This window comes from Amblyomma mixtum, chromosome 1 (genome assembly GCF_055824585.1).
Source record: "Amblyomma mixtum isolate Tamu chromosome 1, ASM5582458v1, whole genome shotgun sequence".
NCBI lineage: Eukaryota > Metazoa > Arthropoda > Arachnida > Ixodida > Ixodidae > Amblyomma > Amblyomma mixtum.
Window position 1 is genome coordinate 320520790 of NC_143012.1, and position 21723 is coordinate 320542512.

Sequence of the window (21723 nt, forward strand, 5' to 3'; positions counted from 1 at the left end):
AATGTCCTCACCCCCCTCACGAGCTCAGTCACCATTGAGGAAGTCCCCACGCTTGCAGGTAAAACACAATGAATCCGAATTCTGGTGTCTCTGGTAATGTAAATGTTCTTACTTCAGGCCATTAGGGTGACAAAGTATCTTAGCCGACCAGTCACCTCACCTATATGCAAATCCCCCAGCAAACACTTGCAAACTCCCACAACAAAGTCCCCACGCAAGCGAAAGTAGGCGAGATGCTTCAGATAAACAGCTAAAACCTCAGATCAAAACTGATTTTGCTTCAGGACAAGTCTACACCATAAACTCCCAGCTCAGTAGCAGCATCATCAGGGAAATCTTCACGCAAGTGCTTGCAGGTAACATGCAAAAGGTAGAAGATGCACTGTCTCCTCTGACAAGCCAAAGTTGCACTTGGGTTATGAAGCACGCTCGCTGATCTCGGCTCACACAAACACAAATCACACATAATGAGCGGCACAGGATTCACCGCCACCTGTAACTGTCTTTGTACGCTCACAGTCGCGAACATCTCGCACGTGAACTAAAAAGAAATCAACACAGTACGTAAGCAAGCCGCAGCACCGTTCCTCGCACAGCTTCAAGCACAGCTTTTTCGCGCGTACTACGAAGCGCGCGCAGCGCTGGCTGGCTGGATGGATGATATGGCTTTATTTACCCTTTGTACTGGGCGGTAGCTTTCGCCACCTAGCCTATACTTCCTTCATTGTTAATTTATTTTTATTTTCCCTTTCTTTCACTTTCGCTCTTACAGTGTCTAGTCTGGCTATCCATTTCCCCTCCAAATTCACCCCTCCCTTGATTTCCACCACGAATCCTCCAACCTTCCCTTCGTCAATGTCACTTCCCTCATTGTTAATTTATTTTTATTTTCTCTTTCTTTCACTTTCGCTCTTACAATGTTTAGTCTGGCTATCCATTTCCCCTCCAAATTCACCCCTCCCTTGATTTCTATATATCCTCCTTGGTCCTCCCCAGTAAATCCCCATAGAGCTAATATACCATCAAGGTGGGCAAAAAAGGTGTACAAGTATCGATACATGAAAAGTACTAACACAAAATGGACAAATAGAATCCGAAAGCTAAGGACGAAGTATTTACGAGTGAGGGATGGGACGCAACAAAATACTAACGTGAAAGCGGAGGCAAAGGAGACGGAAAGAAGATGTGGAAAGAAAGAATGCAGGAAAAATCGGCGCTAGGCATATATAGGCCACGAAAACAGGACATCAAAAAAGAGCGATTATTCGATAATTCGCGGGGCAGTTCACTGCTTTTTGAGGCTAGGACAGGGACTCTGAGAACAAAAACGTATAGGTCCAAATTTGAAGAAGTGGATATCTTGTGCGCTGCATGAAAACGGAAACGGAGGCCATAGAGCACTTGGTTCTGAGGTGCGCAGAACTCCGCCCAGCCCTCCCTGAGGGGGCAGCAACAGCCATAGCGCTGGAATTTAGTGGGGGAGGACGGGCGAGTGGGTGGGAAAAGCGTGACATTGACGAAGGGGAGGTTGGAGGATTGGTGGCGGAAATCAAGGGAGGGGTGAATTTGGAGGGGAAAAGGATAGACAGACTAGACATTGTAAGGGCAAAAGGGAAAGAAAGGGAAAAGAAAAATAAATTAACAATGGGGGAAGTATAGGCTAGGTGGCGAAAGCTACCGTCCGATACAAAGGGTGAACCCTTTCTCATCCATCCACTCATCCATCCATGGCTACAGTTGGTTACATTAACTCTAGGGTCATTTCTTTAACCTAGCGCTGGAATTTAGTGGGGGAGGACGGGCGAGTGGGTGGGAAAAGTATTCTAGTTCACTATAAACCTACACCAGCTACACCAGTGTAGCAAAGCTTCATTGGAGGTATTGGACGTTTGCTACACTGGTGTAGCTGGTGTAGGTTAAAGAAATGGCCTATCTATGATGGCTACCATCCGCGGTTAGCTCATGAGTTATCTTGGAGGAAGGAAAATTTTCCTTTTTCCCTCCTCCATGGCGGTTATAAAAAAAGTGGAGAGGGTTTAAGTGGGAGTGTTGCCGCCGCTGGTTCCGAGTTTGTTGACTTCAGCGGCATCTAGTCGCCGCAACGCCAACTGAAAGACAGAAGCCCTCCGAGATATTGGTTCTCGAATGCTGCGCACCCTGATTTCATGGATTCCGAACAAGCTACTATTCGAAATATCTTTTCGTTGGCTCTAGGCGTGGTATAAAATTTCCTCAAAGTAAAAGTAGAACAGCGCGAAAATGTATAATGGGGTCGTATTTAAGGTCTTTAGTACTCCGTTGCTCTGTTGGAAAACAGTCTTCTTTATTGTGCTAGAGATGGCGCCGGTTGCTACGAAGAGAACAGCAACAAGTCATCCGCCTGGCGACGAAAGCCGCGAAGGAACACTGCAGCCTAGCCTGCCTTTAGTCGCGGAGGGCTTGGTCCCCCGTCCCTTGAGCCTGTGCGCTAGGGCCGGGGAGAAAGGGGCCCTCCTACATCGGTGGAAAATAAAGTTCTTGCACGCTTTCCTTTCTGGCTTCGAGGCAGCCAGCCCTCTCTCGAGAATAGCCCCAACTCTAGTCTGGCGTCGAGGCCTAACAGTTTCTTCCGCGAATGTTCTACACGTTCTAGCATATTTAACCGATTTCTAAAGAGCAGAAAAATAAACCAGCTTACTAGCCTTGCCAGTGGTGCTGACAGCCGAAGAGCTACGCGCGCGCGCGCGTAGCTCTTCCGGCGTCTTTCAGGTGCGTACGGGTGCATTCGTGAGCATCACCACCGCGCATGTCCGGCAGGCTCTTCGGTGCCAGCGCTGTGAGCAGGCAGGCATGCGGTCTGGCCAGCGGCTAGATCAAGGCCAAGCCGTCCGAGCGAGGAGCGCTCGTTGGAGTTTCTCGTAAAATCACCATAATGGTTCTGTACCGCCCCCCCCCCCCCCTCAAGATAATTTATATAAGTTATTTCGATGGATTGGTTCTTTCCTGAACTTTTTAAGCCTGAATAAGTGGCGCATTATTGCGTTAGGTGATTTAAAAAAATTCAGGGGGCACTTCGACTGTCTAAAGTGTGTAGAGGCGAAAGCGTTTTGCGGACCACTTTGACTGCTTCTGTGGCACTGGTGGCGTCACATGTAATTGAGTGCTAATTACTAAGTGATGACAAATCAGTAATTAATGGTTAATTATTTATTAATGCCTGAATACTAATTAACTGCTAATTAATGACGGTTAAGCTTCGCCTTTAGGAGTGGAACGCCACAGCGTGTTGTAGCGCTGCCAGGGAGTCCACGGAACACCACCACCCGTTCCGCGCGATGAATGCAACGGTTTTTGAGGAAAGGAAATGGCGCAGTAATTCTGTCATCTCGGTGGACACCTGAACCCACCGTAGAGGAAGGGAGGAAGTGGGAGTGAAAGAAGAAAGACAAAGATGGCCGGTAATGAAAAAAATAAAAATTGTATTTGAGGAAAGGAAATGAGGCAGTAACTGTCTCACATATCTCGGTGGGCACCCGTCAAAATTCAGGGGGGGGGGGGGGGGGGGGGGTGCACTTCTTTGACCTAAAGTGCGGTCACTGATGTGTGGTTAAGATGTTAAGCTTCGCCTCTAAGAGTGGATCGCGACAGCGTCTTGCAACGCTGCCATGGAGTCCATAGAACCCCATCGCCCATTTCGCTCGTCGGTAAATTGGTTTTTGAGGAAAGGAAATGTATCTGTCTCTCATATCTCGGTGGACACCTACACCTCGCCGGAAGGGAAGGGAAGGGAGGAGGATGGCAGTGAGTGAAGACACCGTATTCACTAGACGCGCCTTTGTTCATTCCAAACCATCGAGCTGGCATGGCGGAACAATAAAGAAAAAAAAAAGATGGCATGGCGGAGTGGATAGCATGCTCGTCTCGCACTCCGAAGACCGGGGTTCGATTCCCGAGCTCGACCAATTTTTTACTCTGTTTTATTTATTTATATGGCCTGACTAGCAAAGTTAATTAGTCTAATTGGGTAATTAAGCAATTAACTAAGCTCAGTTCCACTTACTTGGAGCATCACTATATGATCCCTTCAATTGGTTGCATGGTTAGTAGCCAAAGTACAATTGGCCCCGTTTGAAATTGGCGCACTGTGACGTCACGACCGTTTCGACCAACGGAAAAGCGTGACATTTCTGTCGACAACTGCTGCTTACAACGATGAGACATTAAAGGCTTTCGCCTTAATATTACCTTTTTGGAAATTAACCATATGAAGACCTGATTAAATGACGTAATTCTGTGTGTTGGTTGTGACAATGTTATTAATTTACCCGCGCGCATATCACAGCACTCCGAAACTTTAATCTATTTATGCTTCACTAATTTTCCATCAGGTAGCAGTGTATGAGGTGTTTTTTCATGGGAGTTAGCAATCAGTAGCCCTTCTTTTCATTTTTTTTCAGAGAAGATGGAAATGAATGCTCCCGTACACGTGCGGAATGTTCATGATAAAAGTAGCAGCCCCAGATTTTGTAATTTAATCTCTGCGATTGGCTGGACTGATGGAAAGGTATATCGTGATTCGTCCCATGCTTACGATATATTTATTGAAAAGCTGTTAGAAGGTTACGATGCAGCATTTCCAACGCAAACTGTGAAGTAGCATAGAAGTGCAGAAAAGAATGACGGGAGCACTCTTGAAACGAATCGCACAAAAGAATAAAATGTTCTCTTATTTTTTTAAAACGAAAAGCCCGGATGAATTAATTGAGTTTAAGAAGATTCAGAATAAAATAATAGCAGATCTAAAGAAGAATAAGTTTTTGTCTATATTGCACAACCTGAAATTACTTTGGCGAGGTATTAGTGCAACCCTAGGAAGCAGAACAACGGATCTTCTCACCGAACTACGAATCAGTGGGGTTAATTATGCTGACTCTCGCTTGCAAATAAACTTAACGACCACTTTACAGCGGAAGGAGGGTACCATTGCTCTGTTAACATTTATATATGGCTAGAACAGTAGACTCATACTTTCCTTTCAGAAGTACCGATTCTATATTTCTGTCGCCTACTTTATTAGATGAAGTCGTTTCTATCATTAATGGAACTCGTGCTCCCCTAGAAATGCACTGACTGTTTCCTATCAAATGCGCAGTTAATAGTATCGCGAGCCTGCTTACGCATATGTAAAAATTCTGCTCACGGGAGTATTCCCCGATAAATTAAAAGTTACGGGTGTTGCAAAGTTGTTGAAAGAAGGCAGGAAAAACGACCCCCCCCCCCCCCCCCCCTCCCAATTATCGTCCAATTTCTGTATTGCCACTGTTTTCAAAAGTAGCCGAGTGTGTACTTTTTAGGCGGCTAAATAACTTCTTAAAAGCTAAAAAATTAATTTGTAAAGAACATTGACCTTAAACCTGGGAAATTTACTTGTTAGATATTAAAACTGAATAAATAAAATTTTTTAAGGTATGCCTTTTTTGGCTGGAATTTTCCTAGATTACTGCAAAGCCTTCGATACCTTTACACATTCAATATTTTAGATTTACGAGATTCGCGGAGTTGAAAATACATTATTGGAAAGTTATTTCAGTGTTTGGAGACTATTAATACTCACAGGTGCACAGTGCAAAATCTAATTTAGGTATGGTGAATTTTGGCGTCCCTCAGGGATCAATTCTTGGACCTTTTCTATTTACTGCGTACATTAGTGACATCGTCAGCTTCCAATGACCGTTAATATTGTGTTATACGCCGACGCTACAAATGTGTTTTTTTCCTGCTCTAATCCTCAAGTAGCTGAACAGTTATGAAATGCCTGGTATAACAGGTATCGATTTGGCTGTCTGTCAGCCAACTTCAACTAAATGTAAATAAAAAAGGTTCATGGTTTTCTATTAAAAAATAAACTATTAGACCACCATATCTAATTAGAGTTTAAAAAATGGTTGGTTGTTTAGCTGTGCTAAGCACTGAATATTGTGCAGAGCACAGTTTTTTCAGGTTTTTTTTACACGACCTCTTTTGGGACTCGAACCCAAGACCTTTGCGGGCTCGAACTCTCGACCTTCACCGGACTAGAATACGGGACCCTTTTTCGCTATTACTATCATCATTATTACTATCATCACCATTATCATCACTGCTATCTCCGACTAACACTATCGCTATCATCATCACAACTATCATAACCATCGATATCACCAACTATCGCTATCACTATCACTAACATCGTCATCACTATCGCTATCATCATACCTGTCATAATCACTATCACTATATATCTCTTGCGCCGCCGCGGTGGCTCAGTGGCTATGGTGCTCGGCTGCTGTCCCGAAAGACGCGGGTTCGATCCCGGCCGCGGCGGTTGAATTTCTTTGGAGGAGAAATTCGAGGCCCGTGTACTGTGCGATGTCAGTGCACGTTAAAGAACCCCAGGTGATCGAAATTTCCGGAGCCCTCCACTACGGCGTCTCTCATAGCCTAACCCCATAAACCAACCAACCTGTATATCTCTTGCACTGTCACTATCAGTAGCCATCTTTATCACTATTACTACCATCCCTACTGCAATCTGTCTCTAGCACTGTCGCTATCAGTAGCTATCATTATCACTATCTGTTATTTTTACTATATATTATCGCTACTATCATTACATATGTGTTGCTTATCAACTGTTTCTTAATCAACTTTTACGTTTTAGGTTGACTACCATACAACTTAAGATTGACAGCTCGTGCAGACACTTTTGCGGAAAACTTCCGTCTACAACTTCCATCCGCGCCCCTCATGAGCCAAGAAAGGCTTAAGCCTTAAAAGCAAATATATTTTGCTCTTGTTCATTCTCATCTTGTATACTGCAATCTCGCGTCGAGTACCTGCAAAGAAACGATTCCCATAAAATATTTTCCTTCAGAAAATAGCTCTACGTACATTATGTACAGGCCGAGCTAATGAAACACATTTTCGAAACTTTTAATTCCCGCAATCTTTTTCATTGTTACAACTTGCATAGCACAACTAACACAGCACGAGAAAGAACGCGACATATGCAACTCGAATTTGACAGTTATTTTCCATAAATTCAAGCACGATTTCGTTGCCTTCCGTAATTCTTACCTTTCGAGGAATATAACACGATTTACGTTTGATTTCTCCATCCACGTCTAGCTCCAACCACCCAGGCCCAGACACCCATCACTTCACCCTCCAAATGACGCCACTACAGTCAAGCCGAAAGCAAGCGGAGAGATTAGATTACCACGAGTGGAGGGACACAGCGCCGGAAACTGGGCCCCGGGGTCAGGAATACCTCCTTCGATTAGTCACGCCTCGGTTGAGCGCACCGACATCATGAACAGTTCAACTGGTTAAGCTTATTCGTCTCATTACCACATCCTGTCTCTTTTTCCCTCACTCCGCGTGGTCCCACCCTAATGTAGAGAACGTGACGAAACCCCAAACTAGGGCGTCAAAGCGGTAAAGGCGGGTTGGCGACGGAGCGGCTACTCTGCGGTCGCCAGGCTTCGTCCGCTGCGAGAATAATTTGCCTGACGTGAACTTGCGCCACCACTATCATCCTCTAGACGTCAAAAAGTCTCCTGATAGTATAATAAGAGAAGCGATAAAGCATCCTGGTTAGTTTTGCAGGCTGTACGTAGCAGCCCGATATGACAGCGACTGTGCTCTGTGGACATCCTGAATAGTGCTGGATTAGACTCACCAGTCTAATCCAACACGTTCGGCTTTGGACTTCATTGCGGTTCCGCATGATTTCTTTGGTGTCTCTTACCTTGTGTCGACAGGTCCAGTACAGAAGTTCTGAGATGCACCTTTCATATGGGAAGACCTATGTTCAGATACTGTATATATATGCTTCATCAATGATGAAAGAACCAAAGGAAGGGGGACATTCATTCCAAAAGGAAATGAATTCAGTGCTCGTCCCGTCTTCTCTCTTGTCCGCTGTGTTTCGCGCTTTTTGCACATAATGTTCCCACGTAAGGGACACTCACTGTAATGTGGAAATAATGAAGCAAGTTTGATACTGCACTACCTGCCGTTTCATGAAACCACTGTGTGATTCCGTTTTTTATTTAAACTTCAAGTCTGCGTGGCACATCAAGGTGCGCATGGAATTCGTGACACCCGTCATGGCAATAAAAAAGGAAATAGGCTTAGTTCTTGCTCCTTTAGGCACGGGCACGGTTCACCGACTTTTGCTTTTTTTACTCCGTCTACTCAATGTTCAATACCATTTTTTTAGAAGTTATGGGCAAGAGCTAGCTCCAACGGTTGTTTTATGTTGCTTTTAATAAATATTTGGCCTCTGCAACAAGTGCTATGGCACAGTTAGCGACAACAACCGTGTCTATTAGCATGGTTGAGGTTTTGCCGCACACTGTAGCAGTGGGGAAATGAAAAGCAAAAATAAGAACAGCGGCAAACTTCTCATTTTCACGATTTCATCTGCCATGCGCACCCTTGCGCAACTCGTCAGCCCTTGTAGCATTGTCGAAAGCTACTCTGAAGGGCTCCTGACACAGCCATGTGAAACAACGCTTTCACTGTCTCCAACAGCGGTATTCTGGTGACTATACAATTTATTACGGTTTATATGAGAAACAAAATTATGAAATGTTCTTTAAAGCCCCGCTAAATGTGCCTTCGACCCGAAATCTACAAGGCACAAAGGTTGTCATGATGTGCACCCATGCTCACACGTTTAAAATCCCTACTGGCCGACTACTGCTGTGGTAGAAGTCCAGGCAGACGCTGGCACATTCCCAAAGGCCCCAGCTGCAATCAGTGGGCTATCCTTCTTGAACATATAAGCGAAGCTGCCGCCTACACAGGCTCCAGACAAGAAAGAAATAACGAGTGCAGCAGCTGCCAGCAGCCAGATTCCGATCTGAGTGGAGTCTTCATCGCTGTCGGCATCACCGGCATTGTCGCTAGCGCGGCCATGGCTGTCCGTATGGCCGCCGCTCTCCCTGGGAACTTCGTCTCTGGTTCGTATGCTGTCAAGCCGGTCTACTTTGTGGGGATTTCTCGGCACCTGGCCCCGTCCGTTGGTATCGTAAGGTGGCTGGCTTTGTGGAGGATAAGGGGGCTGACCTCTTGGAAGATAGCGTGGTTGGCTTGGCGGAGGATACGGCCGGGAGCCACCTGGAGGAATCGGTGACGAGCCATGGGGAGGTAGGGGTGGACTTCCGCCGGCACTCTGTTAGGTTTTAAAAAGAGCAACTGGAATTTATTTGGTGATAGCTTCTTACCGTGATACTTCGTGAAGAATGCTATAGTGGGCTTACTAAAACTAAGCAAGTAAAGAAAAAATGGCCATAAACAACATCCTCTCCCTAGGTAGCGATAACTGCACGTGAGCCCTGGACCCTTGGGGCGGAGCGCTAAGAAGCGGCAACGCGATAGGCCAACCAACCTATCGCGAGGCACAACAGCTGGTTTTGATACAGCAGCCACGCCACGCGATAGATTAGTTGGCGACAGGTTGTTTTTGCCTTCGAGCTCCGCCCCAAGGTTCTAGAGTGCGCGTGTAGTTGTCGCTACATTTAAAAAATAGAGGACCTGTAGCCCCATTAGGCAGCGCTCATGACGTGCCCATTATAGCTGAAAATGATGACAATAGGTAAACAGGAGACTATATCTGCATAGATTTGAATGGTTGCTCAAGAGAACAGGCACTGAGAGAGTGTTCGCCAGATAGTTACTGTGAACGCGAGCAACCTTGAAGTTGCATAACGATGATCATAGCGAGCATCATCCAACGGCAAAGCGCTGGACTGCTGTGCTCGCGTATACATAGCTTGCTCTGTGTGGCTTTCAATGTGTCCCGTCTCTGCCGGCTGTATATCGCTTCGCTGCGACGCACCAACTAGCCCAAAGAGCCACATTAAAGAACTGTCTCGTGCTGTCTGCTCAGTTCTGATGGAATCCAACATTTTCTATCGTCGCCACTATTGCCAGCTAGCGGCTATGAATTTTTCAAGAAATGAAAAATGCTGTAATGTTTACAAGGCCAGGAAGGAGTATAACCACTTTTCTTTCTTGATGAACTTTTTTTTTACATATAAATAAGCGGTACTGAGCAAATAGCAGCTGTTTAAAAAATCGTTTAAAATTTCCATCATGTGTAACCACGTTATCATGCAGCACAGAACCGTGCAACCCTTCTGATAGCGCCTTGGATCTGGCTTGGTCCGAATGTAAAGCAAAAAGCACAATGTGAGAATACAGCAGGCCTGGTACCTGGTGCCGCAGTATTTAGGCCTTCGATATTAAACGACGAGCAAGCATAACGTCATAGCTCAAGCTTGAATTTTTCGAAACTAAAGCATAATACTAAAGGAGGCCCACTTTTTCGCGTCTTTTCTTTATTTTATGTCACCGCCCATCGTAGTCGTAATGTTCACCGGAATAATGGTTCACTATGTCCTTTAAGGGACCCTGGACCACGTAGAGCTTTTTTGAAGCTTTCGATGTTTCGGGAGCAAGCCAGACAAAGCCTCTTTTTTCACGAATTCGTTTTTTTCCCCCGAACTCCTGCTTCATTACAACTACAAGAAGAAAGCGACCGCGTTTGCATTTAAATAAGACAGTAGTGACTGTTTCGTCCACTTTATTTACTGTCAGGTTTTTGTTTGAGTTTATTTTGAATCATTTCACTGGAGCTGTAATACAGCTACATCTACTGAGGATGCAGACAATAAAAATCCCATATTTGCTCCAACGCTCCTGCCGTGTACCAATAGCTTCCCGAGAGGTTCTTAAGGCTAACAGCAAAAAGGCACCTGCACAGCATGATCGCTATCATCGGATACAACTTGAAGTCTGCAGTGAACCTCTGCCCATGTTCAGGGCCGTCGCACATCCTCCATGACGAAACAGTAGTGCGTTGTTCAAATTCCTCTTGTTACCTGAACAAGAAGCTAATTACAAGGGAAAATTATATGCTCTAGAATTTTGATCTGTGGCTTCCTTAATAGAGTAAAACATTAAAAAGCTTATTCCGTTTACTGTTGTGACTGACCAGCGGAGTAATACAAGGTGCCGTGTTACCAGCTACTGTTTCATTAAGCTGCATCCTATTGCGGGTAAAACCGTACACGAAGTTCAAGGGTTGCCATCGTTTTGAAGAACAGAACGAATCTCACAACCACGCTAAAAAAAAAAAAAAGCTCAATACTCACGCAGAGACCGCTGTTGCTTTCGCATGCGCTACCCGATGGGCAAGCGCTGCATGTAGGGCCAGGCAGGTATACTGGCGTGCCTATGAGGTTCCCACTGGAGGGCGGGAGGAAACGATGAGCGAGAATCGGAAACTGAGCTCTATGGGACGTTGTATGTTGAGGGTGCCGCCGGAGAGCATGCGCTAGAGAAGCGGATAGAGGGCAGCACAGTTTTCATATGGTTTATGGGGATTTAACGTCCGAAAGCGACCCGGGCTATGAGGGACGCCGTAGTGAAGGGCTCCGGAAATTTGGACCACCTTAGGTTCTTTAACGTGCACTGACATTGCACAGTACACGGGCCTCTAGAATTTCTCCTCCAAAGAAATTCAACCGCTGCGGCCGGGATCGAACCCGCGTCTTTCGGGTCAGCAGCCGAGCACCATAACCACTGAGCCACCGCGGCGGCATAGCCTGAGTCGCTTTGGGACGTTAAACCCCAATAAACGAAACCAAGGCCTGCACGCTCCCAAGACACTGAGCGCCGCTAACACTCGGTGCTGCTATACTTCGAAAGCCTTGCGGTTTATACTACATGTCAGACTGCTTGAGGAAACAACGTTGAGAAATAGCTGTACCCTCGTTTATGATCAGCAAAAACAAACCGGAGCTTGCCTGCACGTGTTTCACAAATTCGCCAGGACTGCGTACATAGCGCCGTGGTGCGCCCTAGAAACTGCCATCCGAGCACGGAATCTCCCTCGAGGATTGCTGCTGTAGCTCCCCGTCGTTCGGGCATTCGTCGGAGCTCTGCTGTTACGACAGCGCGAGCTCGTAAAGGCATTCCGAGTTCACTATACACGGCTCAAGCCGCTGCTCGGCAGCACACCCTCGCTGGTGAGCATCGCTTTCCTTCGCTCCGAAAAGCCTCTGCGCTTCAGAACGCGCAACACGGCCCTGTTTCGCTTACTTCTTTTAAGGCCAAATTATCACGCGCGTGCATAATTTGTCCCGTTTCATGTCGTGAACTCTGGCACCAAATTAGCCCAACACCGCGATCGTTTGCGCAGAAAAAAAAAAACAGTATTTCGCCTCCATAGAAATGCGAGCGCCGCGGCCGGGATCCGACACGCGTGTTTCGAGTCGGCAGCCTAGTGCCAGAACCACTGCGCCACCGCGGCAGCTCACAGTTTTCACAGGCAGTGTGCTAATCTTCACACGATGTATTAGACATTGAATACACATGTTCCTGTTTACAGCAACCTGTAATAAGGACACCGCTGACCAGTTTATACAGTAATTTTGTGTTCTAACTAAACATACAGGTATGGACTGCACTGCCAGGAAATTTTGCACTGTCTGCCCTTAAATCCGCGCAGTTTAGGGCGTCTGAAGTGCTTCCATTTATAAAAAAATAGTGCCAAACTAAAATCATGATATATGTACAGTACGGTCCAGAGTTAAAGGGAACATACGATCGTGTTGCCTTCGCATTTCATGAAGCCGTGCGGCACAGATGCGGCTAGAATGGGCGGCATCAGGTGCATGCGCGGGAAGACCAGCCACCATGTTTACTGTACATGCATGTTGTGCCGACAATTCCCACAAGTTCTCGGCGGCAGCGTTCCGCCAAGTGCGGAGGCCACGCGATCGCATGTTCCCCTTAACACTGGACCCTACTGTACAACGATATTACAAGAATGTGTAAACCTTGCAGCGAACACGTCGTTCAGTTTTAATAGATGGTTTTACAAAGCCCACTGCGCATGCGCTCGCTTACCGGAAGGAGCCAAGCCGACATCTTAGTAGTAGTCCTTTGCGACATCGTCTGCGCGACAACCCGCTTTACTTATCTGCTCTATCGGCATTAGATCGGTTTGCAGTAGCTTCCCGCGTGGAATCTTATGTTGATCTAAAGGAACTGAAGATGTCACTACAGAGTTGCTTGGGTTGAGATTCGACCAGCACCAGGTTCAGCACCTAGAGGGAAATTAGCTGCTGCATGTGACGGGAGGAATTAGGGGACCACAGCGGCAACAGGGCGCTTGATTCGAACGTATACGTGTTTGAAATTTTGCAGATGAGGATGAAAACATGTTTGAAAGCCACCATTGCGCATTTTGTTGCACGCGTTTTTAAACCCTTGGGCAATGTTTGAATTTCTTGCTGGCTTCTTAATTTTCACAGTGTCCATAAAGGCGTGCACCATTGTCGTAAAACTTTTGCTTTCTTTGTTCTTATATCGGGCTCCTTGTTTAAAACAGAAGTCACGCGCTCGTCCTTGTTGTTTGTTGCAGGGAATCAAAACACTTGTTGGAAATAATTAATCAGTACTTTTTTTTTTCAATAAACACAGAAATGTATTCTCTGTTTGGTAGCTTAGAAGCAAAAAAGCTCAGCAGTACGAGCGAGCAGTATAAAGCGGCTACAAACTCATGTGTTCAGTTTAAAATGCAAAAGGAGGAGTGAATCGGGGAGATTCTGAGTGGTCGACGCTTGGGTTGAATGCTTAATAGTTGTGACCTTCACGTCGATTTTTGAGCTGACAGTTTTAACAGACTTCTTTATATTTCGGGATAATCTAGCTTTAGCGGCTAGAGTGCCTAACGTGCGACCCGCTAAATTTGTCCAATCTGTCATTATGCGATCTCTCAGAGTGCATTTCAGAGATTTTTCATAGTCTATTTTCGGTATGACAGGGTGGGGTCTGAATTTCTTTTGTGCACGAGTAGCGCACATTTCACCAGTCCCGAGCTCCTTTAAACATTTTCTGATCCTAGGTCAGTCAAATGTGACAAGGCTTTCTGCCTTTCTGATTACCCCGATGTATTCATGAATGTGCGGTCGTCTAATCTTTTACTGTGATGAGGACGAATGACATTCGTTGACGTAACAAGACGTACTATATACTAACAAACAGATGCCCTAAAGATAAGTGCTTGATAAAAGCCCCTGTCAGAGCAGGCAGGGATCCTTCAGAGCCTCCTTAAAGGCATGGAGTTTACTTACGAGTTGCCATAACTTGCATTTGCTGGTTCAGCAGTGTGTCCACGTAGCGGATATCACAAGGATAATATAGTTTAGGTCATCTGGCCAATTACTGGTGACGAAATGTCAGTTCCGGGGACACTTTGTGCAGCTTATCTTAATTAGCTCTTCTTGACCGCTTTGTTAATTCTTTCCTGAAGTTATCAGCTGTGATTTTTCATTTAGATATGTTTCAATTCCTTTGCTCTGGCAAGAGAACTGGATCTCACCTCGGTGCGTAGTTGCAAGCGAAGAGCCTCATCAGTCTCCCGTTGAGCTGGTAGTTCGTGAAGCCGCATCCTATGTAGCGCGTCTCAGCCCAAGTCATCTGGAGAAGAGAAAATCACACTGTAAGCACACCACGGACAATTCTGTATTACTTCAGCGGTATTCCTACCACCTGACCAGTAACTTCAATAACTGTACACCATTTCACCTTTACGCACCTGTTACGAGAACGCTTTGTACAGGTAAACATATTCGCTTTCTATAACTTCGACACGTATAACTCAGTTTGCGTTAACAGTGATGGACCATAACACTGTATCAAAGCAGAATACTTTGCTCAAAATGCATTTAAAGTTCGCATACCACGAGCGAGTCTTGGTCTGAAGCTGTTAAAATTTGTTATAAAAACCTGTTTTGCAAAATGATTGGACCGCTGTAGAAATTTTTTTCTCTTTAAACGGAAGCTATTCCACCTTATATGCTTCTTAGAAGCATGTTCTGACATACGTTTTTCTGGTCCTCGTCCTTTCCTTAAAAGCCTTTGCTCTGGCTTGTGAAAATGAAAACAGTATTACAAACTATGCAGGCAGTTTTACAAAGTACCAAAGTACGCGTGACCAAAATGATCGATCGTGGAATAAAGTTCAGTTAATCAAACTCTTGCCAGACACTGACACTGCTGTGCAGATTACCTGCGTAAAATGCGTGATCACGCCTCCACCTGCTGCCTGGAAGGACGAAACGGCATTCGAGTTGAAGCTTCTGTATTCAGTGAACCAGTCGTCGATCCAGGACTTGGCTTCGATGACGGTCTGTTTAGCCGAGTCTACAGCCCAGCCGAAATTCTGTCCCACGGATGCGAACCTGCCTGAGTAAAGAAAGCAGGCATTTTAAAGTACTATGACTTTTGCATCTGTTTGGGGTTTTCTGCAAAAATGGACACCGTTCAATAATTCAACGAAGCCCGCAGTGGCCGCCAGGAGCGACACCCGCGCTTCCAGTGTGCAGCTGTGTAGACAGAATAACACGCGACTTACGTCGAACGCACTACTGACACCTGATTCATGATTCGAAAAGACCAGCGCGAAAACAGACGGAGACAATAGAAGAAACGCACACGACAGGACGGGCGCTGAACATAGAAAAGAGCCCAATGTAGAAGAAATACGTTCAATCAAAATTGCTTATTGGGCGAGTTGGTTGAACATGATTCGAAATGATCAGCGCAGGTCATTTCAAATAATTTCTAACCAACTCGACCAATCAGCGATTTCGCAGGTGGGGCGATGAGTGTAATTAATGTTTTTGTTTGTTCGAACAGAAGTGTTTTCGGTTTAAACGGCTAGCGCGAATGCGGATTGGAGTGCTCAAATTGCTTGATTTTTCGCCAGTTAAGTTTAGTTGAGTTCAATTCGGAATGAGAATTTCAGTTAAACCTCTATATATGTTAATATGTTAAACCAACGCAGATTACTTCACTCTACGAAATACACGTTTGTGATGTGTAGAAGAAAGAACACAAACTTTGGTGGCAGCTTTAACTATTGTGCCTTAGATTTAACTGAGACAAGGCTGCAAATGATTGGACAATACTGTTCGCAGTTCTGGGCTTGCATAATGGAATACCGCCGCGCGGATATCGGATTAATGTACAGATCAGGGTATCTAAAGCCACACATCAGATATATATAAGAACAAAAAGTTAAATGTGGCTCTCATTGTCATTTGACATTTATTGGAATGTTCTCCACCCGACAGCATTGCCGTTCTTACGCCTTCCGGCTGCAAAGTTTCGATTTTAGAGCAAGCACAGCACTCTCGCTCTTTTCGTACTCACTCGTGACTCGGGCATCCCTGTGGTCGTGCTTGCTGATGTCGCACTGATCGGTGAATGCCTGGGCGACTTCTGCCAGCTCGTCGTCCCACTCCTGCAGTGTTGTCGAAGACCGGACAGCCCGTCAGGCACTTCAAGATGTGACTGCGTTCTTTTTTCGTCAATGCCCCAGAAAATATCCAATTTTCAAAGCATTTCGGTCAATGGAGATTGACCAGCGACGTAGCTGCCACTCTAGGCAAATATAGCGCATAAGGCATCAGGCAGGAGCGGGCAAACAGAAGTGGACCCAAAATGGAACTCACCATCTTATACATGTTCTTTGCCGCTGGGTACCCTGGTAGTCGGCCCTGCGCGATTTGGGAGCGGTAGTCGTTGTGCACCTGTAGTGCCTGGGCCTTGATCGCTGCACTAAGACCACTGGTCGCCGCGTCGATCCTGCATCGTGGGTTGGGCGTCTTGCAGGCAGTGTGTGTGATGCCTCCTGGCCGATTCTGGTACTCCGGCCGGCACGCGGCTTCGGCACTGTCAAGGTACATTGCGGTCACCGACGTCACGGCTAGGAATAACGGCGCTGTTGAGGAGAGCTCTGCCATTGCCTCTAGCCGATATTTTTTTCTTCGTCTTCTTCGAGCGTGGATGGCTTGAGATATGAGCTGTAGCTGAGTGATCATAAACACGTCCAGAAGTCAGCGCAAGCCACCGCAGATATGAACTACGGCGTCTGCCCACCTAACTTTTCCAACATTTTAAAAAGCAGTAAAATTTCATCTCTTTCTCACCGCGTGAAGCAGGGCTAGTTGGTATTCGCTTAACACATTCATGGCTACTATTGCAAGGAAGGACGCGTATGTGGCACAAATACAGAGCACGAATTCTAAACTTCAAATTACTGCACGCACAGATCAATTATGTAAGAGCCACATTGAACAAAGTGCTTTGCAAGAAAAAAAATTAATAAGCACCAAGAAGAGAAATACAGAGAGGGGGAAAGGCAGGGATGTTAACCAGGAAGGTTTCCGGTTAGCTACAAACACTAAAACATAGAGACAAAGTTAGTTACAGCAGAGAAACCGGGGAAGACATCACTGACGAAGACCATGTGCATTGGCATACATGCGTGAGTTTACCTGTCAGCCATGAACAAAAACTGCGAAAATCGGTGCAGTAAATTTAGAGCCATTTGCTGCCCCACTTGATCAAAGCATGTTGCAGAGGCGCGTTGAACTTTAAACTCTGGAGAGACTGATTCACGTAGAAAATGCGAAAAGAAAAATTTTGTCTTTGAAAAAGACATAAATGGGATATGCACGGGACATTTTGTGCGCACTATGTACAAGCCTAGATCGTCAGAATGGCAGAATTGTCATTTCATCTTTAATGATTGCTTCATGATTCGATAAAGAAAAGACGCCTCGCAAAAAAAGACCTACCGCTAAGGAATTTTTTGAAATATAACCAACCGCGCCATCTTTTCACAATTTTACTTGTAAAATTAGAGGTCGAACATTGAACAGAGCCAAAGAAAACAGGAAACGATATAAAATAGCGGAATGTGCCTAAGCAGCTGCGTAATGATGAAAAAATTGAGTAATAATATGATAGATTACGGAGCCAAGCAAGGCCTTCGATTCTGTGGCTGAAGATATTTTGTTAAAAAATTGGATATAATTGGGTTTCACTGTCCTTTTAATGCACTTATAGAGAGCTATTTAAGCAATCGGTCTCTAATGGTTATGACAGGAAACACCGTTAGCGTAGAAGTTGAATTAACCCTCGCTATTGTTTAATCTCTACGTGAATGATGTATCATACATTGTTCCGCCATGCCAAATATTTCAGTATGCTGAGACACTGTCCTTGTTTCTGCTCACTCAATTTTTACAACAGCTTTGACCTGCCTCCAATCAGATAACTTCTCCATACGATTTCCATTAACAAAAAAAAAACTAAACAAAACAAAACTAGTATGTTTCCGCAGCCTTGACAAGAAAGTTGTTTCCCCACTATTTTTTTTTGTCTATAATTGTAATTGCTAAAATTGCTCCTGCCCTCCTATCCCGTACTCGAATAGTGTGAAATATTTGGGAGTAAACTTAAAAGAGATATGACTTGGAATGGCCATCTAAGTTTCCTTTGTGATCAACTTCTTGGTATCACTTGTATGCTGTTTAATTCTCGATTTTTGTTCCCGTTTTCCATCCGGAAGGTAATTACTCATGCTCTTGCTTGCAATACTTTTCGGGGTGGCGTAACTATATTTTACTATTGTTCCCTAGCGTGGCGTTCCCAGGTGAATTCTATTTTAAAGCAAGCCCTTTGATATCTGTTGTGCATTACAAAAACGCTAACGCATGCAAATTGTTTTGTCTTCCTTCATTTGCCCAATTTGCCCAATAGATAGTTGTACTGGTCTCTGGCATTCTGAATTTTTGTGTCCTCATATTGTTCCGTTCATTCATGTTTAACCCGAGGTTTACAACTTCTAGGTGCTACACACAGTATGGTCATTGAGCTTGGCGCATGATGGCCTTAGCTGCCTAAGTGCCATGAAACCGAACACAACACAACACAACACAACACAACACAACACGACACAACACGACACGACACGACACGACACGACACGACACGGCACGACACGGCACGACACGACACGACACGACACGACACGACACGACACGACACGGCACGGCACGGCACGGCACGGCACGGCACGGCACGGCACGACACGACACGACACGACACGACACGACAGTATGGTCATGCTTGAAACCGGGCGCGAATGGTACGAGGACAAGAAGGAACGTGAAGCAACAGGACTGGCGCCAACTATCACCTGAGGTTTATTGCACCACACCCTGCATTTATACGCAGCACCCAGCCGTAACACAGAACATCCACAATCAGCATACAGATTACAGGCGGGCGAGGCTATGTGTCCCTGTGTCTTTCTTCGTGGTTCGTCCTTTGATTGCGCATCCTTTACCTTCACAACATCATGTACCAACTAGGCCCTACCCAAGTTTTGGCGAGGCTACTGACAGGAAAACACCTCAGTACAATAGATACGTCACCTAAGAAACCGAAAAAGCACCCAACGTGAAAGCTCCCTCAAAAAGGAGAAGCGCACATCTCAAAATAAAATACGGCAAACATTTTCGTTAAATTTCTGAGCTCCGTACATAAACAGAAAAGACAAGTGACAATGGAAATTTGAAAACTAAAATGGCCAACAAGAATGTGGAAAAATGGTGCACATGACAGAGTACTTTTGGTATAACAAAACAAGCGATAATGGAAAACAAAACATGACATCAAAAAAGTTGCAAGTAAATACCAGCTTGAGGTGTTTGATTCTGCACCTTCCAAACTTTGCTCCGAAAATTTGCTCCATGGACAAGGCAAACGAAAGACCAGTTTGCTGAATTAAACATAAAACTAAGGTCACCAATGCAGATCACGAGTGATGTTCCAGATTGCTTTAAGCTGCTGACTCGTCTGCATAGGGCATTCTGGTCGTTGTTTCACCGAACGCGCCATTGAACTCCTGCGGAATGTGCGCAAAAAACATGGAATTTTCCTTGCAGACCACTGCAAAATCTGCCGAAGTTGCCGTCTGGAATTACACAAAGCGATGTTCTTGAAATCCGGTAGAAATAAAGTAAAGGGGGAAATAGTTGAGGCTTGTTATATCAAAAAAGCAGGGAGCTTGTGCGTCAGCAAGCCGTCCATCTCAATCAGTGACGGAGAGGGGCTTTCCTCGAAGGGTTCTTTTAGGTGTTACAGTCGTGATTCTCGCCTGCCTTAGTCATCTTCTCGAATTTTAATCCATAGCAGCATATTCTTTCACTCTGACACCGAGAGTGTCTGCCGAAGTTTTTAAAGTTAATTTGCTCATTTGTCCCGAGTTCCTGTTGGTCATTTTGTTTTCCATGGTCACTTGTTTTGTTATACCAAGAGTACTCTTTCATGTGCACCGTTTTTCCACTTTCTTGTTGGCCATTTTAGTTTTTAGTTTTCCATCGTCACTTGCCTTGTTTTGGTTATGCAGGAAGCTCAGAAATTTAAGGAAAATCTGTGCCGTGTTTTCTTTTGAGGCGTGCGCTTCTGCTTCGTGAGGGAACTTTCACGTTGGGTGCTTTTTCGGTTTCTCAGGTGATCTGTCTATTGTACTGAGGTGTTTTCTGCCAGCAGCCTCGCTCACCTGTAATCTGTAATGGACGCGGGTTCGATCCCGGCAAAGGCGGTCGAATTTCGAAGGAGGCGAAGTTCAAGAGGCCCGTGTACTGTGCGATGTTAGCGCACGTCGAACAACCCCAGGTGGTCGAAATTTCCACAGCCCTTCACTACGGCGTCCCTCATAGCCTGAGTGGCTTTGGGACGTTAAGCCTCCGTAAACCATAAACCATAACATTTGCCTGATGACGCCTTTACTGTGTCATCGAAAAACATACAAAAATTTATTCCGGAGAATATTTCGGTTAATCACTAGTTTTGCCCAGAATTCAACGACGTTTTTCGCGTCTTCTCTATGCTGTCAAAACACGCATTGAAAAAGTTCATGGGATTGAAGTTCTAGTAATTTTACACCGAAGTCAGTGATTTTTCTTATCGTGCTGTTTATTTGTGTTCATGCTGCCGTTCACAACTACCGGGTGCAGAGCTTCGGCTTGGGCTGGCCCACTCTGTATATAGTGAATGTTTTCATGCTGGGAATGAAGGCAGCATTATTATTATTGAAATTTTGTCAGTACTTAGTAACCCAATTCAGGAACTAATACCCTGGACACGGTGCCATGAAGCGCATCCTGCTTTCAGTAGTATACCACTTGTGCACCAAAAGGTCGGCTGAGAAAAAGGCATGAGACAAGGCTCAAAGTAAGCTGCAAGGCAAGTTAAGGAATGTCGGCGAAGATATACGCTCACTACACAACTTCGCGCAGCGTAGAACACTTCGTTTTTTGCAGTGCTGATAGAAGGAGGAGAGGTCCAGCTTTCATATAACTGTCCCACGACGTTCCTTGAGTTTGCCATGGACTGACAGATTGCTTTGAATAACATCTAGAAGAACGGATCTTTTTTCGAGGTGACAGCCTCACTCGAGGGATATGTGAGACGATCTTGCTGAAGAGAATCGAGCTGAAATGCGAGAGATAGCTTCTCCAACAAACAGCCATTTCTTAAAAAAAAAGAAAAGAGCGCTGTCGGCGCTGACCTTTGGTGAGAAACAAGAAAACAATTCCTTGCGACTTGAAGCGGAGGCGCCCCGTTTACTGTTTTGTGCTGTAAATTTTGATCCGTAGCCTGTTTGGAGTATTCGCGCGAAGTCGAGCGCATAATTTGGTGCCATATGAAGAGAGCGCCACTGAAATGAAAGAAAGGGAGAAAACATTTTTCACACAGCGAGAGTCCGTCGCTTGCGAGTGCGATGCCGTTGCAAGGCTCATGGAATTATGTGTCTGGTTTATG

The 21723-nt window shown here is 45.3% G+C and overlaps 1 protein-coding gene across 1 annotated transcript; it reads right to left on the reverse strand.

Moving 5' to 3' along the window:
• Positions 1 to 8710: 8710 nt before the first annotated feature.
• LOC149372669 (uncharacterized) lies at positions 8711 to 16960 on the reverse strand. Its single transcript, XM_089582360.1, has 6 exons — positions 16557 to 16960; positions 16255 to 16345; positions 15089 to 15285; positions 14420 to 14517; positions 11184 to 11277; positions 8711 to 9199 (listed from the first exon to the last, which is right to left on the reverse strand). Exons 1-6 carry the CDS (start codon positions 16923 to 16925, stop codon positions 8711 to 8713), a joined length of 1338 nt encoding a protein of 445 aa, XP_089438486.1. The 5' UTR covers positions 16926 to 16960.
• Positions 16961 to 21723: the final 4763 nt, after the last annotated feature.

Coding starts and splice junctions, on each gene's coding strand:
- LOC149372669 (XM_089582360.1), bottom strand. CDS start 16,925: ATGATCACTCAGCTACAGCTCATATCTCAAGCCATCCACGCTCGAAGA. Junction 14,518..15,088: donor TAATCTGCACAGCAGTGTCA/GTGTCTGGCAAG, acceptor TCTCTTCTCCAG/ATGACTTGGGCTGAGACGCG. Junction 11,278..14,419: donor GCTTGCAACTACGCACCGAG/GTGAGATCCAGT, acceptor CCCGCCCTCCAG/TGGGAACCTCATAGGCACGC.